This window comes from Grammomys surdaster, unplaced genomic scaffold (assembly GCF_004785775.1).
Source record: "Grammomys surdaster isolate TR1022 unplaced genomic scaffold, NIH_TR_1.0 186, whole genome shotgun sequence".
In the NCBI taxonomy this organism is placed as follows: domain Eukaryota; kingdom Metazoa; phylum Chordata; class Mammalia; order Rodentia; family Muridae; genus Grammomys; species Grammomys surdaster.
Genome location: NW_021604631.1, coordinates 4212874 through 4239856, shown reverse-complemented (window position 1 = coordinate 4239856; position 26983 = coordinate 4212874). Strand labels below are relative to the sequence as shown.

At 43.7% G+C, this 26983-nt stretch overlaps 1 protein-coding gene across 3 annotated transcripts in view; it reads left to right on the top strand.

Moving 5' to 3' along the window:
* The window catches only part of Dgki (diacylglycerol kinase iota), a 429274-nt gene that overhangs the window by 180267 nt on the left and 222024 nt on the right, over positions 1-26983 (top strand). For all 3 annotated transcript variants that reach the window (XM_028768387.1, XM_028768388.1, XM_028768386.1), the window contains exons 4-6: positions 12348-12422; positions 13724-13780; positions 22685-22750. In XM_028768387.1, the coding sequence (XP_028624220.1) occupies positions 12348-12422; positions 13724-13780; positions 22685-22750 (198 nt within the window). The remainder of the gene's footprint in view (positions 1-12347; positions 12423-13723; positions 13781-22684; positions 22751-26983) is intronic.

The following is a 26983-nucleotide window of genomic DNA, read 5'->3' as shown; positions in this document are numbered from 1 at the left end:
TCTCCTGGTAAGTGCTACAATTGTTATTTGTAAGAATAGCTCCCCATGTGTACTCTACTGATCAGACTATGTCACACAGGAGAGGCTGTTAGAGGATAAGTAGGGTGTGAAGTCTGGGGATCATTAAGAGGTAGTCACTTAGGTGACCTGGATTGTTAGTCCCACTGTCCATTTGCACAGTCCATTTCCCTTCCAAATCATATTCCAGAGAGCACTAAAGTCACATGCAAAAAAAAGGGGATGTTGTTTGCATAAGTGGCCCTGTCTATAGAAAACACTAAACACCATTGTTGCATTCGTTGGTCTTAGGAAGCTCACAGCTGCTGCTGCTTTTGAGGGAGGGAGGGATATGGCACCCATTGTTGACCCTTCAGCATCTCATGGGATCTCAGTGTTCAGCGGAAAAATCATTTGATCGATGGCCCCATGCTTTGCCGTTTTCCTAGGGCTTCTGCTCGTCTCTGATCCATATCAACAACCCTACAGGGTGATCATCGGAGGCAGTTCTCAGGCACTGAAAAATAAAAGGGCACACCACATCCCAATCCCTCTCATAGCTTCAAAGATTTTCTTCTTGTTTTATTTGTGCAGCTGTTTTATCTTCTATTAAGTGTTTATGTTAACCACAATGTGTGTGCGTCTGTGTGTGTGTGCATGCGAGTTTGAGCCTGTGAGTAACTGTCATCTGGCTGTGTGAACGTGACTTGTACAAGATCAAGCCAACCAAATTCCCAGCACGGATGAGGAGAGGGGCTCATCATGAAGTCCTATGGTCTTAGGAAGCTCAGAGCTACTGCTTCTTTGAGGGGAGGGAGGATTATGGGACACTTTGGCAGCTGTTGGCAAGTGATGGCTGCTTGGGAGAGAGTTTATTTTCTTCAGAGATGTGGTCTTGGAGAGGCTCTCCAGGATCCAGTAGATGGTCCTGTAACATGCACATACATTCAGTGCTAAGTGGGCTCAGATTTTTTTTTTAAAAAGAAATAATATGAAATTAGGAGTGATAGAGTGTTGGAGAGATAGAGGAGGAATTGAAAGGGAAGGAATTGGGGTGCGTTTGATTCAAACACATTATAGACATGAATATTAAATAAAATAATTAAAAAATACTTCTGCTGCTCTGAGACACTCAATTTCATTATATTGTTTGGATCTCCTGTTACTGAAAAGTGTTAGCTGTCTCTGAAGTTGTTTCTGTGTCTGTGGGGGAGGAATTCATGTGTGTGCTTGAGCACAGTTGCATGTGTGGAGGCCATATGTCAACACGGGGTGTCTTCATCTACTGCTCTTTTAGCTTCTGCCATAATTTTGAGATAGAGTCTCCTATAGTTCCTGATGCCATTTTATCTGACCAGTGGGATCACAGGATCAGCTTGTCTCCCGGGAAGTTCTGGGGAGAGACATGTAGCACCACACCTGGCTTTTAAGATTGTGTATCCCTAGTTGTCCTAGAACTCACTCTATAGACCAGGCTGGCCTTGTACTTAAGAGATCTGTGTGCCTCTGCCTCCCAAGTGCTGGAATTAAAGGCGTGCATCCTCACCATCTGGATTGACATGCTTTTGTTTTTCTTCAATAGGCATGGTGATATACATTAAAGCAAATACCTCTAAATAGGGATTGGAAACATTCATCTGTGAACTTCATAGAATTATTCTATTTCTACAAAGTAAGCTGATAACTGTGTAACAAGGAAAATGGCATAAATGATGATTTATACATTCAAGGATTCCAGTTGAAGTTATATATTTTTAGTTGGTATTAAACTCTCTGCTCTGTCCATGACTTACTACCCTGGAAGGTGAGAAAGCCGTTGAGATGACCTCAGGATACCATTTCCCATTAACTTCTCAATTTTATGACTTCTGTAATACATACAGCCATCATCAATTATATCTATGTGCTTAAATTAATGTGTGTGTGTGTGTGTGTGTGTGTGTGCGTGTTTGCAGCCTCTGTCAGTCCAACTTATTGGTGTCTGCAAATTATAGTCATATATATGTGTGTGTAAACACAATTTCGTACATATATTATCAATTCTTTCAGTTCACTCTAAGCTATGTGACAGCTTTGTTCCGTAATATAAATGAAGCCTTCGGTAGAGCACACAGCTCTGACACAGAAGAGCCACATGAGCAGTGGTGACAGCAAACGTTTGCCTATGATAAAGTTTTCAATTAGTGACTGTCCATTGATGCATAGAGAAGCAAGCATGGAAAAAGAAAGGAAAGACCGCCAGATCCAAGTCTGTAAGGGAGACAAGAGCAGAAAGCAGCAGCACCAGAGACAAACAGGAACAGTGGTCATGAAATATGATAAGATGTATTGTCTTGAGTAAAATGAGAGGTAGGCAGAGGAAATACAAATATCAATACAACGCTGGGGATTTCTTTGAGTCACTGGGCTGAAATCCTTTTCCTTGTGTCACAGCTGTGCAGGAGGAGTGGGAAGGACAGACACCCAGGACCAGTCAGTGAAGGGGAACAGAAAGCCATAGCCTAGCATCTCCATCTCCATCTCAGATCCATCCCTGTGTTGATCCCACCTTGTTTGGCTGTGACAGCTCATGCGCAGTTACAGGCCCATTCTCCACACTTCTCACAAGGCACACTCTCAAGTCTCCATTTGTTTCATGTCTCAAGAACTAGGACTAATTTTTAGGTAGGGGTGACAAAAGGGGCGGCGGTATGCAGTACTCACTCAACTGTGGCCCACAATAAGGAGTTCTGGGATCCATGTGGTAGCTTTCTATTAAAGTCCCTTGGGGAAGCCTTATGCTGCAGTCTTGTCCTGTTTAATGTCAGGAATATTCTCTGAAGATAAAAAAAAGAGTCATTGGGCAAGTTCATTATTGCATAAACACCAAGGAATGTGCTTATGCAAACAAGTGGTATAGTACTGAACGTTATAGTACAACACATGGTTGTGTATATACGGCCTGTCACTGGACAAACTATTCTTCACTCTGTGAATGTACTTATAACTCTTTCACTATTAAAAATATTTAATATGCCAACATAAATCAATTTCAAAGAGTGACAATTGCAATATAATGGCAAGCTACTGAGCCACACATTCGTGTTTCTCCATCCCTAAGAAGAACCCTCCACTGTTCTGGTAGTAGCTTCTCCTGATATGGCGGAAGACAGGATTGGATACTGCTCTTTCTAACCTACCATCAGGAATCTGGTCCTTACCAAATTGCTTTCTGTGTGAGGCCTGGTCGGTTACTTCCCAGGAAGAAGAAAAGTACCCCCATCTATTCTTACAGTCAACTAGCTCACAAAACCCTCTGCCTCCGCTGGCTTTCTCTTCTAAGATGTGGGTTATTGTTTTCTTTTCCGTTGAGAACTGTGAGATATACCGGCTGCTACAGGAACGATGCACTTTTTATTTGTGTCCAAACAATGTTGGGAAGGTGCTTTTCTTCATTCTTTCTGTGTGCCTCTTAGGAGGCTGTGCAGTTTGTCCTTCTGTGCATCAGCTCAGGTAGGAGTCCTGGCTTAGCTCAAGATTTCTGAAGCTACTCAGCAGACGTGCCTCTGGGAACACAAGCACTTCACAAGCAGAATGCTTGGGCTGATGTTCCGCGGAACAAAACACAGGGCTGAAAGTGCATAGTAAGTGGATTTTATTATAGTACTCCAAGGCACTTCAATCAGAGCCCAGGAGGAAATTGTTAAATGTGCAGTCAGCCAGGTGTACTGCATAGCAGAGCTGACCAAGGAGTGGGCTGAGGCCATCGTGGACTACAGATCTTTCTACTGAGAAACAGGATCAAAGTGTGAGAGGTCAGAGTCATCCTTGGCAGAGACCTGGGGTGGACTGGAAAGAGCCACTCTCAGTCGCCGTTGTGGTTTGGGTCCAACATTCCCTCCTAAAGCTCATGTTAAAGATTTGGACTCCCAGCATGTGGCTGTACAGGGAGGCGGTACAGCCTTCTGGAGACGGTTCTAATGGAAGAAGGGTGAGTCTCTTTGGACTTGTCTCTGAACAGTCTTGGTCCCTCTGTGTCTCCTGTTTCCTAGCAGTCACCTTTGCCACATATACCGGTGATAATACACCGTGACCCAAAGCATCAGGGCCAAAGGCCTGAAGACTGAAAAGTTTGAAATCACAAGTCAAGAGAAACCTTCTTGTTTATTAAGTTGATTGTCTCAAGTACTTTGTCACAGTGACAGAGTTTGACCAATGCAGTCACGCTTGCTCCCTGTGTTGCCTCTCTCTTCCATTCCTGTCACTCTATATCAGCTCCTCACTGCAGTCCTGGTCGCTTATTCTCGTGAAGAGGTAAAGACAACATCTTAACTATAATCTAATGATCCATTACAGTCTGGTTTGCCATTGATCCTTGGACTCATGGTCACTGAACGTGCTCTGATACCCAACGCTGGCACCCTGGCCGTTACTCAGCCATCCTTATGTCCTTGTGCCTCTGAGCTTCTCTTTCCACTTGCCCTTCCCCACACCTGGGTTGCTCCACTGCTCCCCCCACCTCACCCCTAGCCACTAAACCTTGCCTCTGATAACATGAAGATGGCCCTCTGTGAGCCCAGACAACTCTGTGCCCAGCACAATACTAAAATTGGTTTAGTGGACAACAGTGTCTTTTAAAACAAGAAGATTTGAAGTCTTCCCTTACAGGAATGTATTGAAGTTTCCAAATGTCTTTCTTTTAAGACTGAAATCAAGACTTCACTATCTTTTTTGGTTCTTTCTCACGGAATCAGTCTCTGAGCCCCTTCTCTCTCCTGTGTGACTGTTTTATTATCTGAACCATTTAACTCTGCCATATTCTATGACACTATATCTGAAGTTCTTCTCCAGTATATTACTGGCTTTTCGGTTCCCTTCCCTTTATAGCTTACTCAGTCCTTTCACTGTGGTGGTGATCTGTTTAGAAAGGTTGGTATTCAACAGGTTGTTACAGCCACATGGAGAATTTAATTCTGTAGGACACATCAGACCATCCTGGCCACCAATAACTGGCACAGAGGGGTCCAGGTACATCTCTATATATTAATACATGGCCTGAGGGACTTGGTGCACCTGGCTAATTCTCCACCCTCTATCCAATTGTCTGTGCTACCCTTTCTCCTAGATATTCTGAGGTATTTTTTGGTATCATTTAACATCTAATACCTGTCTCTGAGGGACATTACCCTCACAGCCTCCTACCAGCAGACACTGCCCAATAGGGCTGCTGTCCACAGTGATGATGGATGAAGGCCTCTTCCTTAGCATGGCCAGCATGACTCTGGATGAGTGCTAGCAACTTCCAACTTAGTACCAGTCTCCTGCAGTCAAACTTCTAGGGCAACCTGAGTTGCTAGATGAGTCACAGACTCATGTAGACATGTGCTCCTTTATTTAAGGTCATGAGGTCCTGTTGTCACACAAAGACTTGGTGATGGCCTGTGCCCTTCTCATAAGAGTGTGCAGGAATTGCAACCGACACCCTCCTGGCTTTTCTAAAATGTTCAGTATTGTGTGACTAGAAAAGAAGAGACAGCACAAAGGAAAGGATGGTGGAGGTTCAGCTTGGGCTCCGACGCCACAGAAATGGGACTCTGAGGTAATGTCGGTCCTCATTATCCCCAATGCCAGTTTGCAGACTGCATTCCAGGCTTCCCAGAGAAGCAGGACCTGCCAAGGATGCTTGTCATTTCTTCTGATTAGACTTTAAAATAAATAAAAAAATATTCATTTACCTTGAATTATACAGCAACAAAGTTGTGTTCACGTTGCAGAGAGAGGCTGTTTTCCCATAAAGGATACCACAGTCCTGACATTCTAACAGCTTTGTTAATCCTCCTTTAGCCTCTGTCAGGAGAGGAAAAGAGGATCATGCCAGCCTTGAGGGAGTATCAGCTCTCATTGCCTCCCTCCCACCAGGCTGCCACTGCTAGGATTCGGGGTCTGTGGGGTGGGGCATGGGGACCACTCTAGCTGCTTGGCTGTGTTGCTGTTTTCCTCTTTGTTTGGTTCCTGGCACTCTCTCAGTCCAGGAAGGCCAAGGGGACCAGGCATCTGGTAGGCAAATCTCCCTTGAGATGGCCTTCCTCCTTGCTCCCCCCTGGCATCACCAGCAGCCAATAGATCCTGACAGTGTCCTAAATACCTCTCCCAGCTCCTGGCACTATGGCTTTCTGTCTGGAACCCTTTCCCTAGCCCAGCACCTCTTTCTCACTGAAGCGTTCCACATCCTCACAAGCAGGGATCAGTAGCAGTAGCTATTTCTGCATTGTGTATCTGCTCAGGTGTTCCAGAAACCACCAGAGGAGGCTGGTGACCGGGACCCCTGATTCTCCTGAGGCAGGGAAAGAGTTGCCATGGAGGCTCTTCATCTGCCCTCTCCTCTTGTGGGGGAAATGGGCAAGAGCAGGTGGAGTTAGTTGTTAACTGCCCAGGAGGCATGTAGTCAGTGAGCAGTCCGCAGCAGAACATGCTCCACTGTTGAGAAGTAAGGCCTGGGTATCTGCCTTACTGGGAAGGAGGCAGCTAGTCTCCTCTCGTGACACTTCCTGAGTTCAAACTTAGATTGTCGAGAGTGGTAAACATTTTATTTCAGTTATCTTGGGCAGGAAAAAGTGCTAACCCATTCACAAACCCTCGGCCTATCAAACAGAGCCACCAAATCCCTGAGCCACGTTTTGTTACTTACCATTTCGCATCCATTCACCCCTCCTCTCTTCTTTTCAGCTCTGCTTTGTGTTTGCACCCTCTCCTTCCTTCCTTCCTTCCTTTTCCCTCTCCATCCTTCCTTTCCTGTCCCTATTTTCTTCTCTCTGCCCCTTCCCCTCTTCCTTTCTCTTTCTTCCCACAAAACACTACAATTTACCAGCTGATATTCATTGTAACTTACCAGAAATCCTATCTCTTACTCAAAGGAGGTAAAAGTAATCTTTTTTTGGGGGGGAGAGGGGGGGTTGATGCTGTGTATGTCATGGGAGTTATAGCCAAGACACATGGTTAGGTGGGATAGGGTTGCAACTAAACCCTCTATGAGACAGTGGTCCACACGCACCATTGTCTCGTTCTGAGAAAGCTTCATCCATGCACCACAGTCTGGTTCCCTTCTGTCCCTGGAAGCCCCAGCTGCAGGGGTTCATGCAGTTTGATTTCTGCCTTGACGAGAGCTGCAGTTTGGTGAGCAGTTGTGCCTACACCGGGTAGTAACAGAGCTTGCTGCATGGGAACAGATAGAGTGTCCAGCCAGCACTGGACATGTGTCTTCTAGTCACTCTACCCTAAAATCCCAAATCCCTACCCTAAAGCACAGTGTCATTGTTTAGCTAAGTACTGATAGACTTTCATCAGACCAAAGTGAGATACACGGGCTCTAAACCACACACTTGTTCTCACAGTTATGTTACCACTGTTAAAGCAGCTAGGACACTTGCCCCCACACAGGCGCAGGTTACTGTGCTTATTTAGAATACCAACAAGGGTGGAACTGGGACCTTTGTTAAGGGCATTGAGGTTTAGTGCAGCAAGGCCAGAGAGCTTTTAAGTTCACGGAGGAACACAAATCAATGCATCCTTTATAATTTTAGTTCTTAAAATGTGTTTAGTGTGTCAGTCTTTAGTTTTTAAAACATGTTTTTGTGCTATGTTCTGTGACCAAACAATCCCTATATAAAAAAAAATAACAACTGTTTACATGCCATGTTAATTATTTATACGTGATCCAATTGATGGTTTCTCAGAGTGAAAGAAACATTGGCTTCAATAAGATTTTGTTGCTGGGGAAATGTCAATGTGTTTGGCATGTATCTAGATTCCAATATGTTATGTACTGGTGCTGTTTTTTCTGTTATATTGGTAATTATGTATCTAGATTCCAATATGCAATGTACCTGTGCTGTATTTCCTGTTGTATTCGAAATTCTCTGTTGCTGGGATGAGCATACCTGACAGAAATAAGGGAGGAAAGGTTTCAATGGAATATTCATCCCATCAGTGAAGTGGCCCAGTCTGCGGTGGCAGGAGTCTGTGTCGGTGGCGGTGGCTTGTTTACACAGTGGTAGGTAAGGAGGCAGAAAGAGCAGATGCAAGCCAGCGGTGGACTGACTCAAGGGCCTGACCTCATGACTCAATTCTACCAGCCGGGCCCCACCTTGTAAAAAGCTCCACAGCCTTAGGATTAGAGCCCCAAACTCTAGGCCGAGAGGTCAGGACCAAGAACATAAATTTTTTCCTCCTTTAAACTGTTTCTCTCAGGTATTTGTCTGGAAAAGTCTAACACATAAACCAAGAAGTCACCGGTTAGCATGTTGGATTCACTGAACCGGCGGCTTCTGCTAATGGAGGGGATAAAGTCATGTTCTTTGTACTTACCGCTGTGGAGGAGACCTCGGGCTGTCACTGAGAACTTACTAGATTTGGAAGGAATCTGAAATCAAAAAGAGAACGGTGGCAGCAGCTCAGGACAGGTTTATTCAGGAAGAAAAAGATGCAGGCAGGCGGGTGGGTGGGAGGGAGGTTGGGCAACTCTGCTTTGGCCTCAGTCTGTCCAAGCAAGGTGCTGCCCACTGTTGACCCTACATCACTTCATCCTGTCTGTAATGATTCTCACAGACACACCCAAAGGTGCCTATCCCAGGCCTATTCCAAATCCCATTAAGATGATAATGAAGAGCAAGCACCAGGGCTGCAAACATCAATTACCTGACTTTCCAGAACGAAAGCTGTTTAGAAGCTGTCACTGAGGAAGCCGCACCTGAGCAGTGGTTGGGAGGGATGAGGCCAGAGGGTGAGGCAAAGGGACTTATCTGTGTAGTAAAATAAACTATGCACTGCTCATGAGTGAGAGTCCAGATTATGATATGTATGGGTATTCTGCATCAAAACCCAGAAGCATGTTGTGTATTTTAAGAATGTCTTTTAAAATTCAGTATTATTTACATAAAATCCACTTTAGGGCTTTAACACTTAATTTCATATGTTAGCATCCCTAGGCTTTCATGCTTGAATTAATCACGATGAATGATGGTCGTGTTTTTGTACAATCCAGAATGCTGAGGATATATATTAACCCCGTGGCTCTTAGGCACTTGTGAACCAGGATCCCGTGTTCTAGAAATGATTTTGACTCAACATTCTGACCTGAAAAATCAAGGAGAGGAGGAGGTGTGTATTGTGGTTTCAGTGTGTATACACGACCTTCAGGGCCTACCTAGTGGTCTTCTTCCTCTCATCCACATTTTGCTGGAGAAATAGGGGTTTCTTTGTATTGGCTCTTAGTCTCATTAATAAAAGAATTTAGAAATGCAATTGGAAGGAAGCCAGAGAATAATTTTATTGGAATTTATGAGAATGAGCAACAGGTCAAGCAAGCTGTAAACCTTGACAGCTGCCTGGAGGAGGAAGGTGGAGAAGAGGAAGAGAAAAAAATCTAAGAGAACCAGCCTGTTTTGCAGTGGAGGTAAACAAGTGGTTGCGTGGTGGAAGGGATGTGGGTCTTTAGAAAAAGCAAACCTAGAGTGTTAGGGAAGGCATGTTTATGCCTCTGGACTGAAAGTAACGAAAAAGTTTTAACTCTAGAATGCAGGGAAGTCCACAGACTAAGTGGTACCTCATGTGGTGAGCAGTTGTGTAGGAATAGGGGCTTCTGAGAGGTATACTATCTCATTAAAGGGATAATTATTCCTCCCGTCTCTGAGAGGTGGTAGACTCATGGCCACACGATTGACAGGCCCAGTTGAAGTAACTCTTAACAGAGGAGACAAGAATATTCAGTGTTCTATCCCCCAAACAGACCAGATAGTCATGTCATCACCAAGAGCCAGAGATCAAACTCAGGTTTCTTTCTTTTGTTCATGAGATGCTAGCTTTCACTTAAGACGCCTCAACCAAGCCCTGTATCTCTGCGTTCTTTTCAGGCTTATCTTAAAAGCTGAGGAGGCACAGTTGTAATGTTTCTTGGGTTCAAGGTGGATAATGAGGAAGGAGTCCAAATTCAATGACTCAGGAGTCTGGTAATTTCCTGTAATGCACAATGCCTTCTTAGAATTCCTGGCGCTCCATAGACTCAATAAGAGGACCCTAAGCATAATGGCATATGGAGATAGGGCTCATTCATGAGAATGCTTTCCAGGCGCTGTGGTGCGGGAAATCCATCCTAAATGTTTGCCCATGTTGAGTAGCGTTGCCCGGCGTGTGTGTGGTGTAATCTGTTAGGGATGGGGTAGGTGGTGGGACCCGAACAATGATCAACTCTAGTTTCTTTGGCTTCATGGTAACTCTCATTAGTGACATGACTCAACTCTCACATGCACTTTCTGCAGGTAGTGCTCATGCAGATATCTGACCAGGGTACTGATGGGAAAGAGGGGAGCAATGGTTATTTGTTTATGAGCATTCTAGTTATGAAAATTTGCAGTCAAATTTTATTATTGCTGCTACTGTTTTATGACTACTACTATTGCTGTGATTCTTCAGTTTCATATTCTTCCCCTCATGGTTGTGTGTATTCTTTCCCCTACTCCTCTTCCTCATCCTCTTCCTCCCGAGGCCTCCTTCTGTTTTTTTTTTTTTTTGTTGTTGTTGTTGTTATAGAGGAAGACACTTGGAGCAATATCCTTAGTTGTCTTAGTTTTCCTTGTCGTTTGTTGTTTGAAAATATAGTTGATTTCCAAACGTACTTATTGTTCTACGTCAAGTTAGGAAGACCAAAGCCAAGAAGGGGGTCACACATTAAGAGTTCACAAACACACAAGTGTCATTGCTGCCACGTTCTATGCACTTGAGTGGTAGCTGGTGACTCCGTTATCAATGGTGTCCACAGAGACATATGTACAGGGTTGGATGATGGGTCCATAGAGGAAATAAAAGAAGATAGTTTCTTTCCTTCTGTCTCCCCCAGCCTCCCCAGGGCTGTCTGTCCCTCCAGGGCCCTGCCTCCACAAGAATGTTAGGTGTGGTCCTCACTTGTCTGCTCCACTGGGCTCCACTGTCCTTCTTCAGTGATGCCAGCCATCAGTCACAGGTTGCCAGCAGTCTACACTGACACTTTGCAAAGGCATAGTACTCCCAACTTTTCCCATCTGCATTCTTTGATATCTTTTGTTGCTATGAGTTTTTGTGCTCAAAATATGTTTGGTGTCTCAGGTAATATTTAGTTTATTAAATTATATATATACATATATATACATATATGTAGATAGGTAGTACTAAGTTCAAAACACGTGTGTCTTAGCATGAAAAATAACAGCTAACACATTAAATGACTTGTTAGCTATGTGATTCCAATTCCAATACCTGAGGGAAGAAGAAAGCACTGGTTTGAAGAAGAGTCTGTTGAAGAAAGTAAATGTTTACAGTATTTAGAAAGCTTAAAATCCTTGTACGCTGCATGGCACATCTGCTGCCATGCTGGTTACTACCATCAAACAGAATTATCCAGGCAGGCAGCTCTTCCTCAGGCCTGGTCTCACAGAGACCTCTGCACATCCCAGGTGATGCTGGCAGGAGTGACATCAGGGGCCCACACAGTCATCTCGCTCCCTGTACCATGCTTGGGTTTTAATCCTTGGAGATAAGATAGGCCTCAGAAAGCTTTTCACTGTGGATTTAAACGTGTGCCCAAGATCATCAAGGCTAAATTTTGTGATGCTTAGGAGCCAGACACATTGGGTGCGCTGTGCCCTAATTGGCGGACCTTGGACTGGTCACTGGCTGTGTGTGGGTTTTCTCACCTGTGAAGCAGGGATAGATAAGGGCTATCCCTACTTCATACGGCTGTAAAGGTTAAGTTGAGTGACCACCTGTGGTGTGTTCATTAGGGCATAGAGCGAGACCTGTATTGTTACCAGTGACCCATGCTGTCGTCGTTGCTAGTGGTTTGTTGTTGTTGTTTCCTGGATGTGAATCTAGACTTGTAATCTTGCTCCTGAAGAGTTGGGTTAGAAACCCAAACAGCTCAGAATAGATTGTGCCTAGAACAGAGGCTTAAAGCGACCAGCCATTGAGATGCAGCCTCTGAGAGTAAGGATAGAATGCTTGATGTAAGAGAAGAGGTGAACTTGGAATGTTAAATAAATGTGTGAAAAGGTTAGAAAACTTGAGGACAGTGCTTTCGTTGTTCAAGTGTACCACTTAAAATGGGTGTAACAGAATACAGGCCTTGATTTATGTTATAAGCCCTCTTTTTAACAAGTGTTGTTGTTATATTGAGAAGAAACGGTCTAGGTAGTTACCCTGACATGTTTAGGGGTTTACAATTTGCTTAGCAACAGAAGTATTTACAATTTTGCCTGATTTAAGGAGTCTCCTGTTCATACCAGGGAAGTCTCCAGAACAGCTTGCTAACATTTCTCTCCTGTATTTTGAATTGAATCTTTTAGAAATCCGCTCTCAGGAGGAAGTGTGCAGTCTGCAAAATCGTGGTTCACACAGCCTGCATTGAGCAACTAGAGAAGGTAAGAGAGCGCCACCTGCTGACGAGTGTGTTGACTTCAGTTACTTGCCAAGATCTGGTGTCAGTGTCTAACTTTTTTGAAAAACAAAAACAAAAATTGTGAGTTCAGTATGACCGCCAGAATAACAATGAAAAGACAATATATAAAGGTCATTCATCATCGTCTTGTTTTCTTTGGTTTAATTTGATATTATGTTGTGTTGAACTTTGGGAAACTTTGGCCTGCACCAATTCTCTCTCCTTCCACAAGATGTTTCTTTAAAAGGAAAAGAAAAGATTGCAATAAGCCTTTTAAGATTGTAGCTTCCATATGTTTCTCTCAGTGAGTTCACATCTTCCTAAAGTAGCTCTAAGGGAGAGCTAGCCAATGCAGCCAGAAGCAGCTCCCAGACTCTGGTGCAGAGCTCGCGGGCAGCGTTTCTGCTGGTGCAGCATGAAATGTGTGGCTGAGCTGGGCGTGGCATCCCAAGGGTGGCATCTCGTCTCCAGAAGTGGCTTCTGAGTAGTCTGTTCATCTACCATCTGGGGGAAGGGAAGAACTTGAACAGAGAGCTGCTTGCTGCTCTCATTTATAATTCTTCCTCCATGTCCAGGCGAGACACTGTGTGGTATCTGTATTCTCACGCTGCCCTTGGCAATCACAGTGGGACAGTTTTAGCTTTGTACAATATTTGCTTAGCTTCACCAGCACCTCCAGCTGCCGTCAACGTATATCTCACAGCCATGACTAATACTTGGAATGTATTTTTTCTCGTGTCCACTCTACTTTACAGTGGAGCAAAAGAGGCCATGGGGACACCTCCCATCCTCAATGCACTGCAGTTCTGAGTCCTTTTACAGGGAATATCTGTGCATGTGTTTCAGTGGTTATCACAGTAGTTAAAACTTCTCAGGTTTATATTTTCTACTAAAAAAAAAACCAAAAAACAAAAAAACAAACCAACCGAACACACCCGGCTAGGTTCAGCTGCCACGTGTTTTTACCTTTGACTTTGGTCTTCATTTTTCAGCTTCATGGGCTAAGAACATGTTTGTTTAAAGTTAGGATTCACAGATGAGAATTCAGGAATGCAGACTGGAGATGTGAAATCACTCTGCACCTCTGTGGATCATCTAATGAGATGCATCGGGAGAGTAGGAATATACTAGAAAGATTCCTTATTCTTCATGGGCTTGGTTTTATAGTTTTGATGTCTACTACTATTGGTTGGGTTTTGGGTTTTTTTTTTGGACGGGGGGCGTGTCTTCGGGTAATTCTGATGCTCATCACTAACATAACGTACTTTTCCTTTCAAATGGCAGATTAATTTCAGATGTAAACCAACATTTCGGGAAGGAGGCTCCAGATCACCAAGAGAAGTGAGTTTTGTGAGTTGTTTCAGAGAGCACCTTGAACTCTCATAGGTACACCGAATCTTCCAGGGATTCACCTAGGATTGACAAATGAGGTCTGTCCCCCTTCATTATACAGCAGGTTTTCTTGATGTACCAATAAATCCAAAGATTCTCCAAGACTCTTCCGTATACTGCACTTTATCTCAATGGAGTATGTTTGGGAGCCAGAGTTTTAATGCATGAAACGGAAAAGTGGGATTGGGGGAGTGGTAGAACTCAAGGTGTAAGAAAACAAAATTCTTTCTCTGTGGTTTGTCCAATTTCTCTTCTGGTGTGGGTTCAAGTGGTTCTGGGGGTGAGGGGCAGCACAGTTGTTTGTTGGTTATTCATGCCTGTGCTGAAGTTGGGCTGCTGATTCCGGAGCCAGCCTTAGTGCTGTGGACCCGGGACACTTACTCTCTCTGCCTCTACTACTATTTTCATTTGTGAAGTAACACACCGATAGGAGGAAGTTAGGTTTGGTCCACAGAGCATCACAGACTCTAATGGAGAGCAGTCTGTTTGGTAATGGGAATGTTTTTGGAAGAAGTCGATTTGAGGATGAGTCTGATTTGAAGATGCATTTGCAAGGTGGTTGCAGGATATTTGATCACATGGTAGGAGCTGGCATGGAGGTAGGATTGCTTTCTTTGCTTTTCTGTGGAGGAGACAGCTACCAAGTTCAGAGAAAGTGAGGAGAATTTGCAGCCCCCTCCCCACCGTTATTATTCTAGACAGTCTGGAACTAGGTCCCAAATTGTACTCTCTAGTCTACAAAACAAATACTTGCAAGACACAGGATCCAACCTCCTTAGAAGACAGTGCGGTGTGCCTGGTGCTGTCCACTGTCTTCCAAGCACCGCCAGATTACATATAGTCTTTAAGAATAAGAATTCCTGGTTAACTTGCTTTCTTTACTTTTTTTTTTTTTTTACATTCCCAGTGAGACGAGTTTCAGTTCTACTTATAGATTTACCCCTTAGAAACCTTCCCAGCCGGTGTACTCCTCAAATCAGCCTGAGGGGTGGGGGAAGGAGGAGGAAAAGGAAAAAGAGGAAGAGGAAGAGGAGGAGGAAGAGGAGGAGGAGGGAAGGAGGGAGAGAGAGAGTGTTGGTCAGATAAAAGGCTTCCTGGGAGATGTGGGCACTGACTGAATATTTCAGGACTTATCTAGGGCAAAGGGTGAGATGTGAGATACAGGGTGACAACCATTTAGACAGAAACAGCAGCAGCACACGAGCCCAGTTGAGAGATCTTAGCAAGAAGCATGACTCGGGAGCCGAGTTAGAGCTAGATAATGACAGTCCTTGGAAGCCAGGCTGGAAGTCAGCAGGGACTTGCAGGTGCACACTGCAGTGTTTAGTAGAATATATTATGCTGCCTGCAGTGTGGAGGGAGCATCAGTAGTTCAGGGTTGATACTATTGGGGACATAGAGACAGTTTGAGCAGCTCTTGTCATAGAGGTTAAGAAATGATTGCGTCTGAGCTGAGAGAGACGTGCTTGGGTGGGATGTGTTTGCAGGTGTAAAATTGGCAGGCGTTAGGATGGGTTTTGGGTGTAGCAGGGAGTTAAGTTAGCCTTACAGTACATCAAGCTTCTGTTGAGGAAAACTGATTAGTGTTTGGAAGAAGTCGATTTGAGGATGAGTCTGATTTGAAGATGCATTTGCGAGGTGGTTGCAGGATATTTGATCACATTGTGAACCCCAAGATTGTGGATTGGGTGTGGTGTGACTCAGCCCTAGCATACACCTTTAATCCAAAGATCTATTTGTAAACGGGATTAAATTAAGGCCATGATAGATCAAGAGGCCGAGCAAGCAACCAGTTGACAGAGAAAGGACGGAAGAAAACCTAGGAAAGAGAAAGGAGAGTTTTGAGTTGAAGGATGTTTAAGAGAGAGTGGGAGAAGGGGAGGAAAGGCTTTTTCCTGTGAGGACATCAGTGGAATAGGAAAGTCAGCTGGGTACTTTGTGCTAGCAGGCTTTTACCCCAGCATCTGGCTCCTGAGTCTTTATTGGTAAAAACTGAACAACTGGGATCTTTGTTTTTAAAACCAGAGGGGATGAGTTTAGTTGTAAAAACATCAGGTTCGAGGTCTCCCCTTCATCCCCAGATGGATTTGCCTAGTAGATAAATTGTGTGTGGGAATGTGAGTGTGGACCTTACAAACAAACAAACAAACAAACAAACAAAAAATGGCCAGCGCAGACAGAGTGCTGGAGTGCATGGAGTGAGGGTAGCAGTGTCTGAGAACAGAGAGGATCATAACAGTTTGAAACCTAGTGAAGAGAAAGACATTGTAGAGGCCAGGCAAGGTGGCAACCAGTTGCAGCATCAGATAGTCAGGTATCAGATACTGAGGTAGGATTCCTGGAGTCTGGGACTTTGAGGCTAGTCTGGACAGTATGTGAGATGATGTCTCAAAAACTAAAAGGTGAAAAACAGAGTAATATTTTATGATAATGAAAATCAGAGGGTCGAGGAACAGCAGGGGAGGGGCATGGAAGGGGTTGGAGGTGGTAGTGGTGGGAGAGAATGTCACCCACCCCCTCCTCTGTTGGTTCCTCCCGCTGTTTGTACAATGGGGCAGCAACAGGTAGGGGAAAAATAGAAAGTGGCCCTGTTGATCTGCCTTTGGTGACCCCTGCTGAGTGGCAGTGCTGGCTGCAAGATCATTCAGGGGCAGCCCTAATGAAGATGCTTTCCTTAGAAAAGTCAAAGGTGAGGGGGTTGTGTTCTTGAGTTGGAGGTACCAAACTTCCAACTGTGGGATGAATATGTCTCCCATTGCTTCCCTGTCTTTTCTCTGGTCTTTCAATCTGCCTCTCTGTGAGTTACAACTGCATGTAAAATGTCTCTATTGCAAGTCTCAAAAAGGTTTCCATTGGTTGTAAGGTTTCTTTGCTCTTGAAAACTGGACCTTCATTTAGATTCTTGCCAAGGACTTGGTCTCTCTATTCCATTTCTGCCCTGTCTAGAATATTCCCACCAGCAAAAACCTGCTGTTGTAGTTTCCATCTGAGAGAAAAGAAAAACGTTAGCACTTCTTACCTACCACTTCTGCCCCTCTGGTGTTCAGTTCTGTGTTCATGGCTAAGCTTCCAGAAACTGTTATCTGCATGGATTATTTTTGGTATGTCATCTTCTAGCACATTCACTGGCTCTTGTCTAGTCTCTGTTCAGTCCATTTCCTGAAACTGTGTCTGTCAGTGTTGCTAACAGTCATGTAAAATCCAGTAGGCATTTTTCTATGCTTATCCAATCTCACAAAAATGCCCAGAATATTCACAGAATCCATTCTCTTTCAGGACCTCTTCTCTGACATCAGGGGCTCTCTTTAGTCTCTTTTGGACCTTTTCCTTCCCTTGACCATCCCAGCCAGCCTTCAATGCCTCTCTCCTAGCCTCTGAATCTCTGCAGTCCCGCCACTGGGCTTAGCGTTTATCTGCATTCTCTGGCCTCTGCCCACTGCCATTAGGAGACCTGACAACTCCTGCTTTTATATTTCTTTCCAGTTTACATTTTTTTGAGATTCCACTTGACATGTCCATTTAACATATCATGGTCTCTGAAATATAATAGATCAAGACCCAAACTATTATGACTATAAAACATTTTTCCCCTGATCTGTTTTCACCTTATAAAATAAGCTGTCCAGTTGCAAACACTGGGCGAGGCTCATATTGATTCTTGCTCTCTGGTCTTTTCAACCACGAATTCATTTGTCAGTTCAGTCAGTTTTATTTATAAATGTTACTTCATATCCATGCATTTGCTTGCATATCTGCTGTCAGACGCTTTGACTAAGAAATAATATTTCCCACCATGACCACTGCAGCACTTCTCCATGATTTTCCAGTTACTTCTCCAACTTACTCAGAATTTAAGGAGCATGGTCTTTTTTTTTAAACTAAAAATTAGACCAGGATCTTTTCCACTGGCTTCTATAGCATCCAGGGCATGAAAGATCTATGTAGTATGCCCATCTGTGTAGGATTCATATGTCTCAGCCCTTTCTAGCTGCCAAAGAGACATTTTGTAAGTTCCAGAGGCATGTGACAAGGTATTCCCTGCTCTTAGTATTCTATGGCAACATTCAAGATCTCTTAGCTTCTTAAAACATTTCTAGCTCAAATGTCATATCTTCAGAGGTTTTCTTAGTCAGTCCTGCGTGCTATAGCCAAATATCATAGATGGTTTCATTATCATTGAAGAGACTGTTTTTGTTTGTTTGTTTTTGTTTTGTTTTGAACAGATTTAGTGGCTGGAAGTCTAAGTCTGAGTGTCAGCATGGTGTGGTGCTGATGAGAACACCCTTGCAGGGTTCAGAATCCAGCCTTTTAATATCTTTATATGGAGGAAGAAGACAAAGGGTCCCTGGGGTCCCCATTACAAGGTGTTAATTCTGTTGATGAGGGCTCCATCCTCCTGACCTAAGTATGTTGCAAAGGTCTCTTCTCCTGGTCATGATTTCCAGGTTTAACATTTCATCACATGAATATTTTGGGGTAACTCATCAGCCCATTGTTGAGCTCTTCATTGTTGATTCCTGTGAAGATGGAGCTTAACTTTTTTTGCTAAATATCTTGTCCTGTTTATTCAGGTCATGCATGTGTGTCCTAATTATTTATCCTCATTACCATTGGCTTGTCTGACAGTATCTCTCTCCATTAGTGTGGACCTTAGGAATTACCCATGTAATTTGTCCCATAATCATCATGCCAGAACATAGAGGGATTGAGCAATCAATGAGTATGTGCTGCCTGGATTTATTTGCAAGAAGGTTCACTTCTTGCAAAATTACAATCAGCACTCTTAGCTTATGAAGGGCTTCTGAAGATGAGGCTTGTGACCACAGCTCACTCACATTTCTTAATTAAGGGACTTTAAGTCGGTCACTCAATGTAAATGAAAGAATATTCTTGTTAGAATTGGTTTGCCCTGGGCTCAAATCCACCTCTCCTTTTTCCCTACTAATTGGTCAGAGTCTGGAGGCTCAAGATTGCTAGTCACTGAGCCCTGCCTTTGTAAGGCAGCTTCTTAATGAATATTAATTATTTGTTGGACTCCTAGGTTCTGCCTTTCGGATTTCAGTTTTCTTAGTCATAATCTGTATGGACTGGATTATGATTCCTAAGAAATTTTTTCAGGCACTCAGTGAATAATATTCTGAATTGAATTGATTGTTTGAAAGTAACTGGACAATTATGTAATGTATTTCTGCTCCTAATACTGAATGTGAGCCTTGAAATACTGTATCAATGATATTTTAGCACCCATAAGTAATAGCTTCTTCCTTGCCCAGTACTCGAAGTGGTATATAAATAATTCAGAAACTATGGTAGACAGTAAGCATATATTGTTTTAGAAGCCTCGGTTGGCCTTCTCAACAGTAATATATCAACTCTTACATGTGCATTGTAAGGCTCTCAAATCAAATACCAATTCACCGATGGAAGATGTAGGAGTTGTGGTTTTCGCAATGTGAAAATCTAATTTCAGCCCAACAATTCAGGAGCTCTGCATAGTCCTCTAAAGAAAAAAGTGTGAACAATCTGATTTCAATCTAATAATCCAGGAGAAATGAATAACAGTCAGAAGAAAATGGCATGAAAATTGGAAGTCCGTGGGAAAAAGGGTTAGAGACCAAGGCTAGTTTGACGATAATGGCTTCTCTTTCTCCTTATTGATGAAGATAGTTGAGGGTCTTCTTTCTTCCAAGTGCTAACCACATGGTTTAATTGTCAAATAAATAAGGTTTATGATCCTCTTCAATTCAGTAAACGTTTATTGACTATTTATTTAGTTTCAGTGACGTTTAAGCCACAGCATAAATTTGTATTAGGTTTAAGAAGAACTCTAAGCAAAAGGATGTGTGGTGTCTCAAATCATACAGCTAAAGCTGGCTGCAAGTTTCTCAGCTTCTGCTATAGCTGCGACTCTTATCGGTTCTTTATCTGTGCCTTCCCTTCCTGTTCCCTATCTGATCTCAGGAAGCAACATCTTAATCATATCTAAAGGCAGAGTTGCATAAAGTCACAAAGCATTTCCTAGAAAGTTTTTTAATTTCATAAATGGACTGAACTTCGTCATGCCATAAAGTCTGCTTACCATATGGTCTGTGTTGAGGTACAAATGATCAAGGCGGCCACCTCATTTCTAAGTCACTGTTGATTTGTGGAAATTATTGGTTTAATCTTTTGAATGGAGCTGTCACTAGCTAAATGATCCCATGAGTCAGTTGTGATTTCTCATAGATAATTGCATCCAGTTCTCCCAACATTTCTCTTCTTGATAGTCACTGAGTGATTTGTAATCTCACCAAGTACAGGATTTATCTTCACATCAACAATAGTGTTCATTTTCCTTCAGTTCTTACTAAATTAACAGCTATTATGTTAAATATTCTTAAGCCTCTTAATTATTATTTGACATTTTGATATATTCAACATTTCCACTGTTGTCACTGCAGTTGTTTTTTGGAGTTTTGTGAGAAAGTAGTGAATCTAATCTTTCAGAGAAGAAAGGCCAAGGCCCTGAGGGAGGAGAGCCTGCTCCTGGCCACTGAGTGTGGGAATTCTCCTTCTATTCTTACATTTTAAGTGATCTTTCTATGTGGATGTCTTACATTTTATTAAGTAAAATCGGATCTCCAGAGGAGGTGCCCTGTGTAGTGCTAGTTGGGGGTGTACTGTAGTGGGTAGAGACTCCTATCCTCCCTAGTCCTTATTCATAAGCAGGTATTGATCTCTAGAGGAGGCCTCAGCCTCAGCCTCAGCCTCAGAATCACCTGCCACATGAGGGGGATGACCTTCATTCCAGGTCAGTATGGGTTTTGCTCTGAACAATAAGATAAACACCATAAAATTTGACAGATTGTTGCAGTTGCTGTCTTGAAAGTCACAGCCAGCCGTGGTCCATGTAGATGTTGAAGCTTACATAGTCATCGGGCTTTACCTGTGCAAGCACAGTCTTTTGAAGTTCTTCAGGGAGAACAAATAGTATTGCTCAGATAACCTGATGAGCGTTCACTGAAAGAGGATCCCAGTACTAGGCAACTGAGACAATTCCATTCTAGTTGCTCTCTAATGAGGAGGTAGACATGGTCTCTAGGGCTGGAGGAGGTGTGGCAGCAGTTGCTATGACAGCAGGAGAGGAGGCAGGGAGATGTGAGGACACTAAGCTACAGCTTGCTGATCCACATTGAGACATTTCAGGATTCTGACAGCGCTGGGACTTTCCTGGTGCATCCCTACGAAGAGGTGTCTGTATCCGTTATCATCCTCATGAAGATGAAAACACACCTAAAATACTACACCTAAAATATTATTAAAAGTGTGAAGGACTTAGTAAGGACTTACTTAGTAAGGGTTAGCTGTTCTTATTAGTTTCTTCCCGAGGACAATATAAAATTGTGTCTTTGTTTTCCTGAATGTCAGCAGTGAGCAAAGCAAGATGGACATGACATTGATTCTTGCGACCATTCTGTTTCTACAGCCTACTAGCATCAAAAGACCATTATCCCTCCAGGGGCCTTGTTCTATTTTACTTTAAATTGATCTGACATTATTAAGAAAAATAGCAGTGACATTTCAGTATTTAAAATGCTAATATTTGTTGGAGGTCTTCTTGTCACCTGTAATTTCATGCCTTGACACAACCAACCAACAAACCAAACAACCCTCCTTCTCTTTATTTGTCCCTCCCTCTCTCCCTCTCACTGTCTCCTCCCTCCCTCCTCCCCCCTCCCCTCCCCTCCCCTCCCTTCCGTCCTCTTCCCATACTGGACTATTTTCTCCCATCAAAGTATTAACCAGACCCAGCCCTGCTTGGCTTCCACTATTAGATAAATTCAAGATGGTGTGACTCTGGACTGATCTGCTTTCTTTGTCCATACTTAGAACAACACCTAAAACCTGTAGTTGGCAATCTGCTGGCAACATTACATTAAGGGTACTGTTAAAGGCAGAATGTGGTCTGTGGCTAAATTCTATGAGTCATACTATTATCATGGAAGGAAGGGCAAGAGTCAAAGAGAAGGAAGCACTTCATGTTATTAGTGTAAGAGAGATGAGGCGCGCCAAGGCCTCTCTTCGTCTTCTCTGCTGTGGATACGTGTCCCCCCTGTAGTGCCCTCTGACAGCTAGAGGGATGGGATTGCTTGGCTCTACCCCAGTGATGGTTATCTACTTGGGATGAAAAAGACTTTCCTGCAGTTTATGACAAGGGTTGACCTTGAAAGCTAGTCTAGTTGAAGGTGACCCAGGATGGTGTATAAAAAGCTGTCACCCACACACCAATCCTCTTGCCCGCCATATCTCTTTTCTTTGATGTTTCTCTTCTCTCACTTAATGTAGTGATTCTCAAATCAGTGTCCCACATCAGGAGATGATGCTGAGAATTTCATCTTTTCAGTTCCTTGTAGCTAGAAGGTTTAGTGTTGTGTGGCATGCCCTGCCATATGACGCATGTGCATTTGTTTCATTGTACTGGAGATTGTTCCATCAGTTCTTCAGATTTTCTCCACTCTTTGGGTTTTTCTTTTATGAGCCTGAGTCCCCTCCCAGCTGAAGATCCTTTATCCCGTTCACACTTCTGCATGGACTGTAATATGAGACAGTGCAGTGAGTGCAGTCTGCTGAGCTCTGGGCACTGGGAAGACAAGGATGAAGGGGCGGGACCACTGTGAGTGGAGAACGAATTTCTTTTATTCTGCGTGTATTCATGTTTATTGCTGAACAAGCCACACCTACACACGTTTGCTTTTGTGCTTCCGTGGGCTTGGATTATAGTTTATAGAAATCTATACTCCAAAATGTCCAAAAAATGATGACTACTGAGGACTGTAAATTAAAATGTATTCATTTCACTCTGTTTTCTCGCAGAACTTTGTGCGTCATCACTGGGTCCACAGGAGGCGGCAGGAGGGAAAATGTAAGCAGTGTGGTAAGGTAAGGGCCCAGACACCCACAGGCACTACAGCGGGCTCCTCGGGCCTTGGCAAGCACCCAAGGTAGATGAGTCCTATCTTTAAATGTGATGTCCCCTGCATTGTTGGGTTGTAGTGTGCGTGGGGGGTTGTCAGGTTGATGTGTGTGGGTCCCACCTCTGTCTCACCACATGGCTAGGGCCTCACATGGGTGGGAATTTGACTGTGTTCACTCCACGCTGGCACTGGGAGGACATTGGGCTATATGAAGTTTCTGGACTCTGCTGGGGGTGGGGGAGCACAGTCTGAGGTCCTGCGGGGAGCCAGAGCTCTTGGCTTGAGGGTCCCCAGGCCAAAAGGCAGCCGGGAACCAGCTGGTTCTTGGGGTCCTGGCCAAGACACTGCTGGGGGGCTGTGAAAGGGCTGAGAATGAAGTGGGGGCATATGCAGCTGAAGAGGAGAGGGGGAGGGATAAGCTCTGGCAGTGTACTTCGGGGATGAGAGTCTTGGTCACAGTGACTGGTCAAGGTTGGTTCGGCTTACTTGCTTGTGTTGGGTGGCTGGTGGTAGACCAAGGTAGAGAGGTCGTCAGCAAAAGATTAGACAGCGGCTCTGTGAATTGAGGCCTGTTCCACTGTTCCCCACAGCGGACCCCAAAGAAGAAAAACAGTCCATGGTCTTAAGATATTTATTTTCATGGTGAAAATGGATGAAAAATATACCCTGGTATTTTCAGGGTGGGCCTGATGTTAAATACCTTTTGCAAGGAGGAGGGTCTGGGAAGGAAAGTTTAATTGGCTATGCCCCTCTGGCCTTCAGGTGTCTCATTAATATGAAGATCTGTCTTTTGAGGCCCAGCAGCCTGTAGTCACACTCCATACCTGTGGAGGGGCTAGTGGGTGTTGTCCTAGGTGACTGAAAAGCACGGATTGATGGAGGTCTGTGGGGAGAAGGGAGAAGATGTGGAAGAAGAGACTAACAGGCATGGTAACTAGTTTTGGACTCAAGGATGGGATTGTGGTGATGCTGTGGCTGAATACATTCCTTTCTTTGGAACAACATCATCCTGGAGAACTCTATGGCTCACATCACTCAGCGAGCGCTTCAGGTCATAATAGAGTTGGAAGAAGAACCCATAAACATGAGAACCCATAAACACATGGTCTTTTGCGAGGAATATTCCCTGGATCCATATTGCATCTTCTTTGTAGCCTCCTTTTATGGTGGTTTCGTCAGCTGGCAGGAAAGTGCTGGACTCTTCATACCCTATGATGCTGTGGCCTTGCCTCCTTCCCTGGCCAGTGCTCTTAGGCAGCATACATAAATGCTCACAGCTTGCTGAACAGCACGGGTATCAGTGGACACATCCTGGTCTGTCACACACTGTTCCCATAAAATAGCACTGCTGTGTTCCTCTCCTGTGTTTATAGTACTGTTGCCTATAAAGTCTCAGGCTCAAGCAGTTATGAGATTGATGGTTTTAGATATGTGTCTCCTTGCTGGATAATAAATAACCCTCCTCTGGATCCCAGCTTCTATCCTAGACTGGAGCAAGCTGATGACTCTGTTCTCATTTACAGAGGAAGGGATCCTTCAAGTCCAGGTGCTTTATGTAATTTCTATTAGTACAACTGCCCGTGCTTACACTTTCTTAGATTCTAAACCCTACCCAGCCTCTCCCTCATACAGAGGGGAGCATATACATACATGTGTGTGAGCACAGACGCACATATGCGCACACACACACTAACACACACACAAGATAGAGAGAGAGGGGTGGAGGAGAGGGAGGGAAGGACAGAGGGAGAAAGGGGAAAGGGGAGGGAGGGAGGGCAGGAGGGAGGGAGAGAGCACTCATGGAGAAGAGAGGAGGAAGGGTGTGTCCTCTTACTCGATAACTTACTCATTGGGATAGGATTAAAAATAAGCACTTCACTTAGGGAAAACTTTATTTATGTTTAATTTTGCATGTATTTTCTGGTGTTTTGTAAACTTCGAGAATTTTAAAGGAATGTTAGTGGGTTATGGGTGGTTTTAATCCCTAACCTTTTAATTTGACAATAAAATAAATCTTTGGAGTGATGTTCCCTGGATTTGGGTATGTGTGTGTGGCTGTTAGTGACAATCCCGTGAGGGAGCCCTTGATGGAATAGTATAGTTTTTTAACATGAGCTTAACCCCAGCCTACCAAGTTTATAACCACTGTGCATAGTTTTATATTGCCATTCATAATTTTGTATTATGAAAGAGGCAGAGTTGAGTCAGAAAGAGATGAGACACTCACACTCAGATCATTCAATCTGGTGAGGGTTTGATAAAGAGAATATTTAGACTGTTTGAAGAGAGCATGGCGGGGAAACCACAAAGAGGACAAGGACCACAGAGATGACTGCCGACAGGGTACGAGGAGAGACTGGAGCCTGCAAGGGTCACAAGATTCACTAGCTGAGATGTCCTCCCAGCTAGGAACATACAGCTCTTCATTTGATTCCAGTCAATAATGGCCAAAACCAACCAAAAGTAGAACCCAAGGGTATTCCATAAAGGGCAACTTTGTACTGTGGGATGTAGGATCTGCAGTTTATCCAGGATACATGCTGAGTCTGCCTGTAACTAACTCCTCTTCACGGTTTGCACTGTTTTCATTCAACCCAGATGCACAGAGCAATGCGTTGTGTAAAGCGATTTTTTAAAAAAAATGTTAAAATGTGGAGGAAAAGTATATTGACTATAACTGAATGGACCCTCTAGACATTTAAACCTACAAATTAGTGTTGTGGAGACATATTTCTTAATCACAGTTTGAGAGTTTCTTTGGTCAGGAACATAAAAACATTGTAAAACAAAAGAGCTGCTTTTAAAAGCTCAAAAGTCACTTTTAAAAATATCTAATATTTTTAAGGCATTAGACATACTTGAGCAGCATTTACCACTATTATTTATATTTTATGTGTATAGGTGTTTTGCCTGCATATATGTCTGTGCACCACACGCATGGAGTACCCATTCACAGAGGCTGTCTGATTCCCTGAAACTAGAGTTAGACACAGCTGTTGGCCCACATGTGGGTGCTGGGAACTGAGTCTAGGTCTTCTGTAAGAACAGGGTGTTTAACCATGGGGCCATCTCTCTACCCCTGAGACATCAAATCTTGAAGGCAGTCTTTATACCATGATATTTAGTGAAACTTGGGTCTGAAGTTCTGATGCTTTTCAGTTCCCTAACTAGACACATCCATATGAATGATTTGTTCACTTTCACATGTATACAATTTCAGAAAGTTAAGTATATATAGCAGGGAAGCAAGAAACGTACTCTTTGATTGTAATGGATACTGTTAACTAATTTCAGATGAAAAATAGCAGTATGTCAAATGCACTTGTAAAGTACTCATAACACCTTCTGTAATAGGTAAACGAGAAGGTCATTAAAAACGTTATGGGGGGTACAGTTGAGAAAAGCACAATGAAAGGGACTGTAGGGATGAGAAATAATGGAGAACACTTACTTGGAGCACCGGGTGCATGTTCCATGAAAGAAATGAAAGTCCTGTTCTACAGTGATCTAAAAATGTGTGTGCAGCAGAATCAACTTTCCATACACTGCTATTGGGCCGTGGGAGTGAAGAACATTGGTGAACCTATGTACACTGGCTTTGTTTGCCTGCCTGAATGTTTGTCCTGCTGCAATGGAAGTGGCTTTTTACCATTAGTCATAGGAAGATCACGGAGGAGGTGTAGACGGGCTAATTGAACAGGGTACAAAATCTGTCTGAACTCTCTGTGTGGACCCAGCCAGGAAATCGGCCGGAAGCCTGACTTTTCTCCTGTCTGCAGCTGAGAGCAAGAAAGGAATGGTGGCAGTCATCACTTTATTCTTTGTGGAGCATAGAGGTGATTTCGTGTTGTCCTTATTTGGTATCTGCCTTAGTTCACTTAGTGTACTGTCATTTGGGTTCATGCAGGGAGAAGTTGGAGGTAGTAGTTTAAGGATTCAATGTTTCAGTCATGAAAAATGAGTAAGTCCTAGAGATCTCCTGTGTAGCAAGGTCTCTATAGTCAGCAGTGCTGTGTTAGACACATACTGTTTTGCTAAAAGAGTAGATCTTATGTAAGCTAGTTTACTCCCCACCTCCCCTCTTTCTTCCCTTTTCCTTCTCCCATTTCTTTTCCTTCCTTCCTTCCTTCCTTCCTTCCTTCCTTCCTTCCTTCCTTCCTTCCTTCCTTCCTTCCTTCCTTCCTTCCTTCCTTCCTTC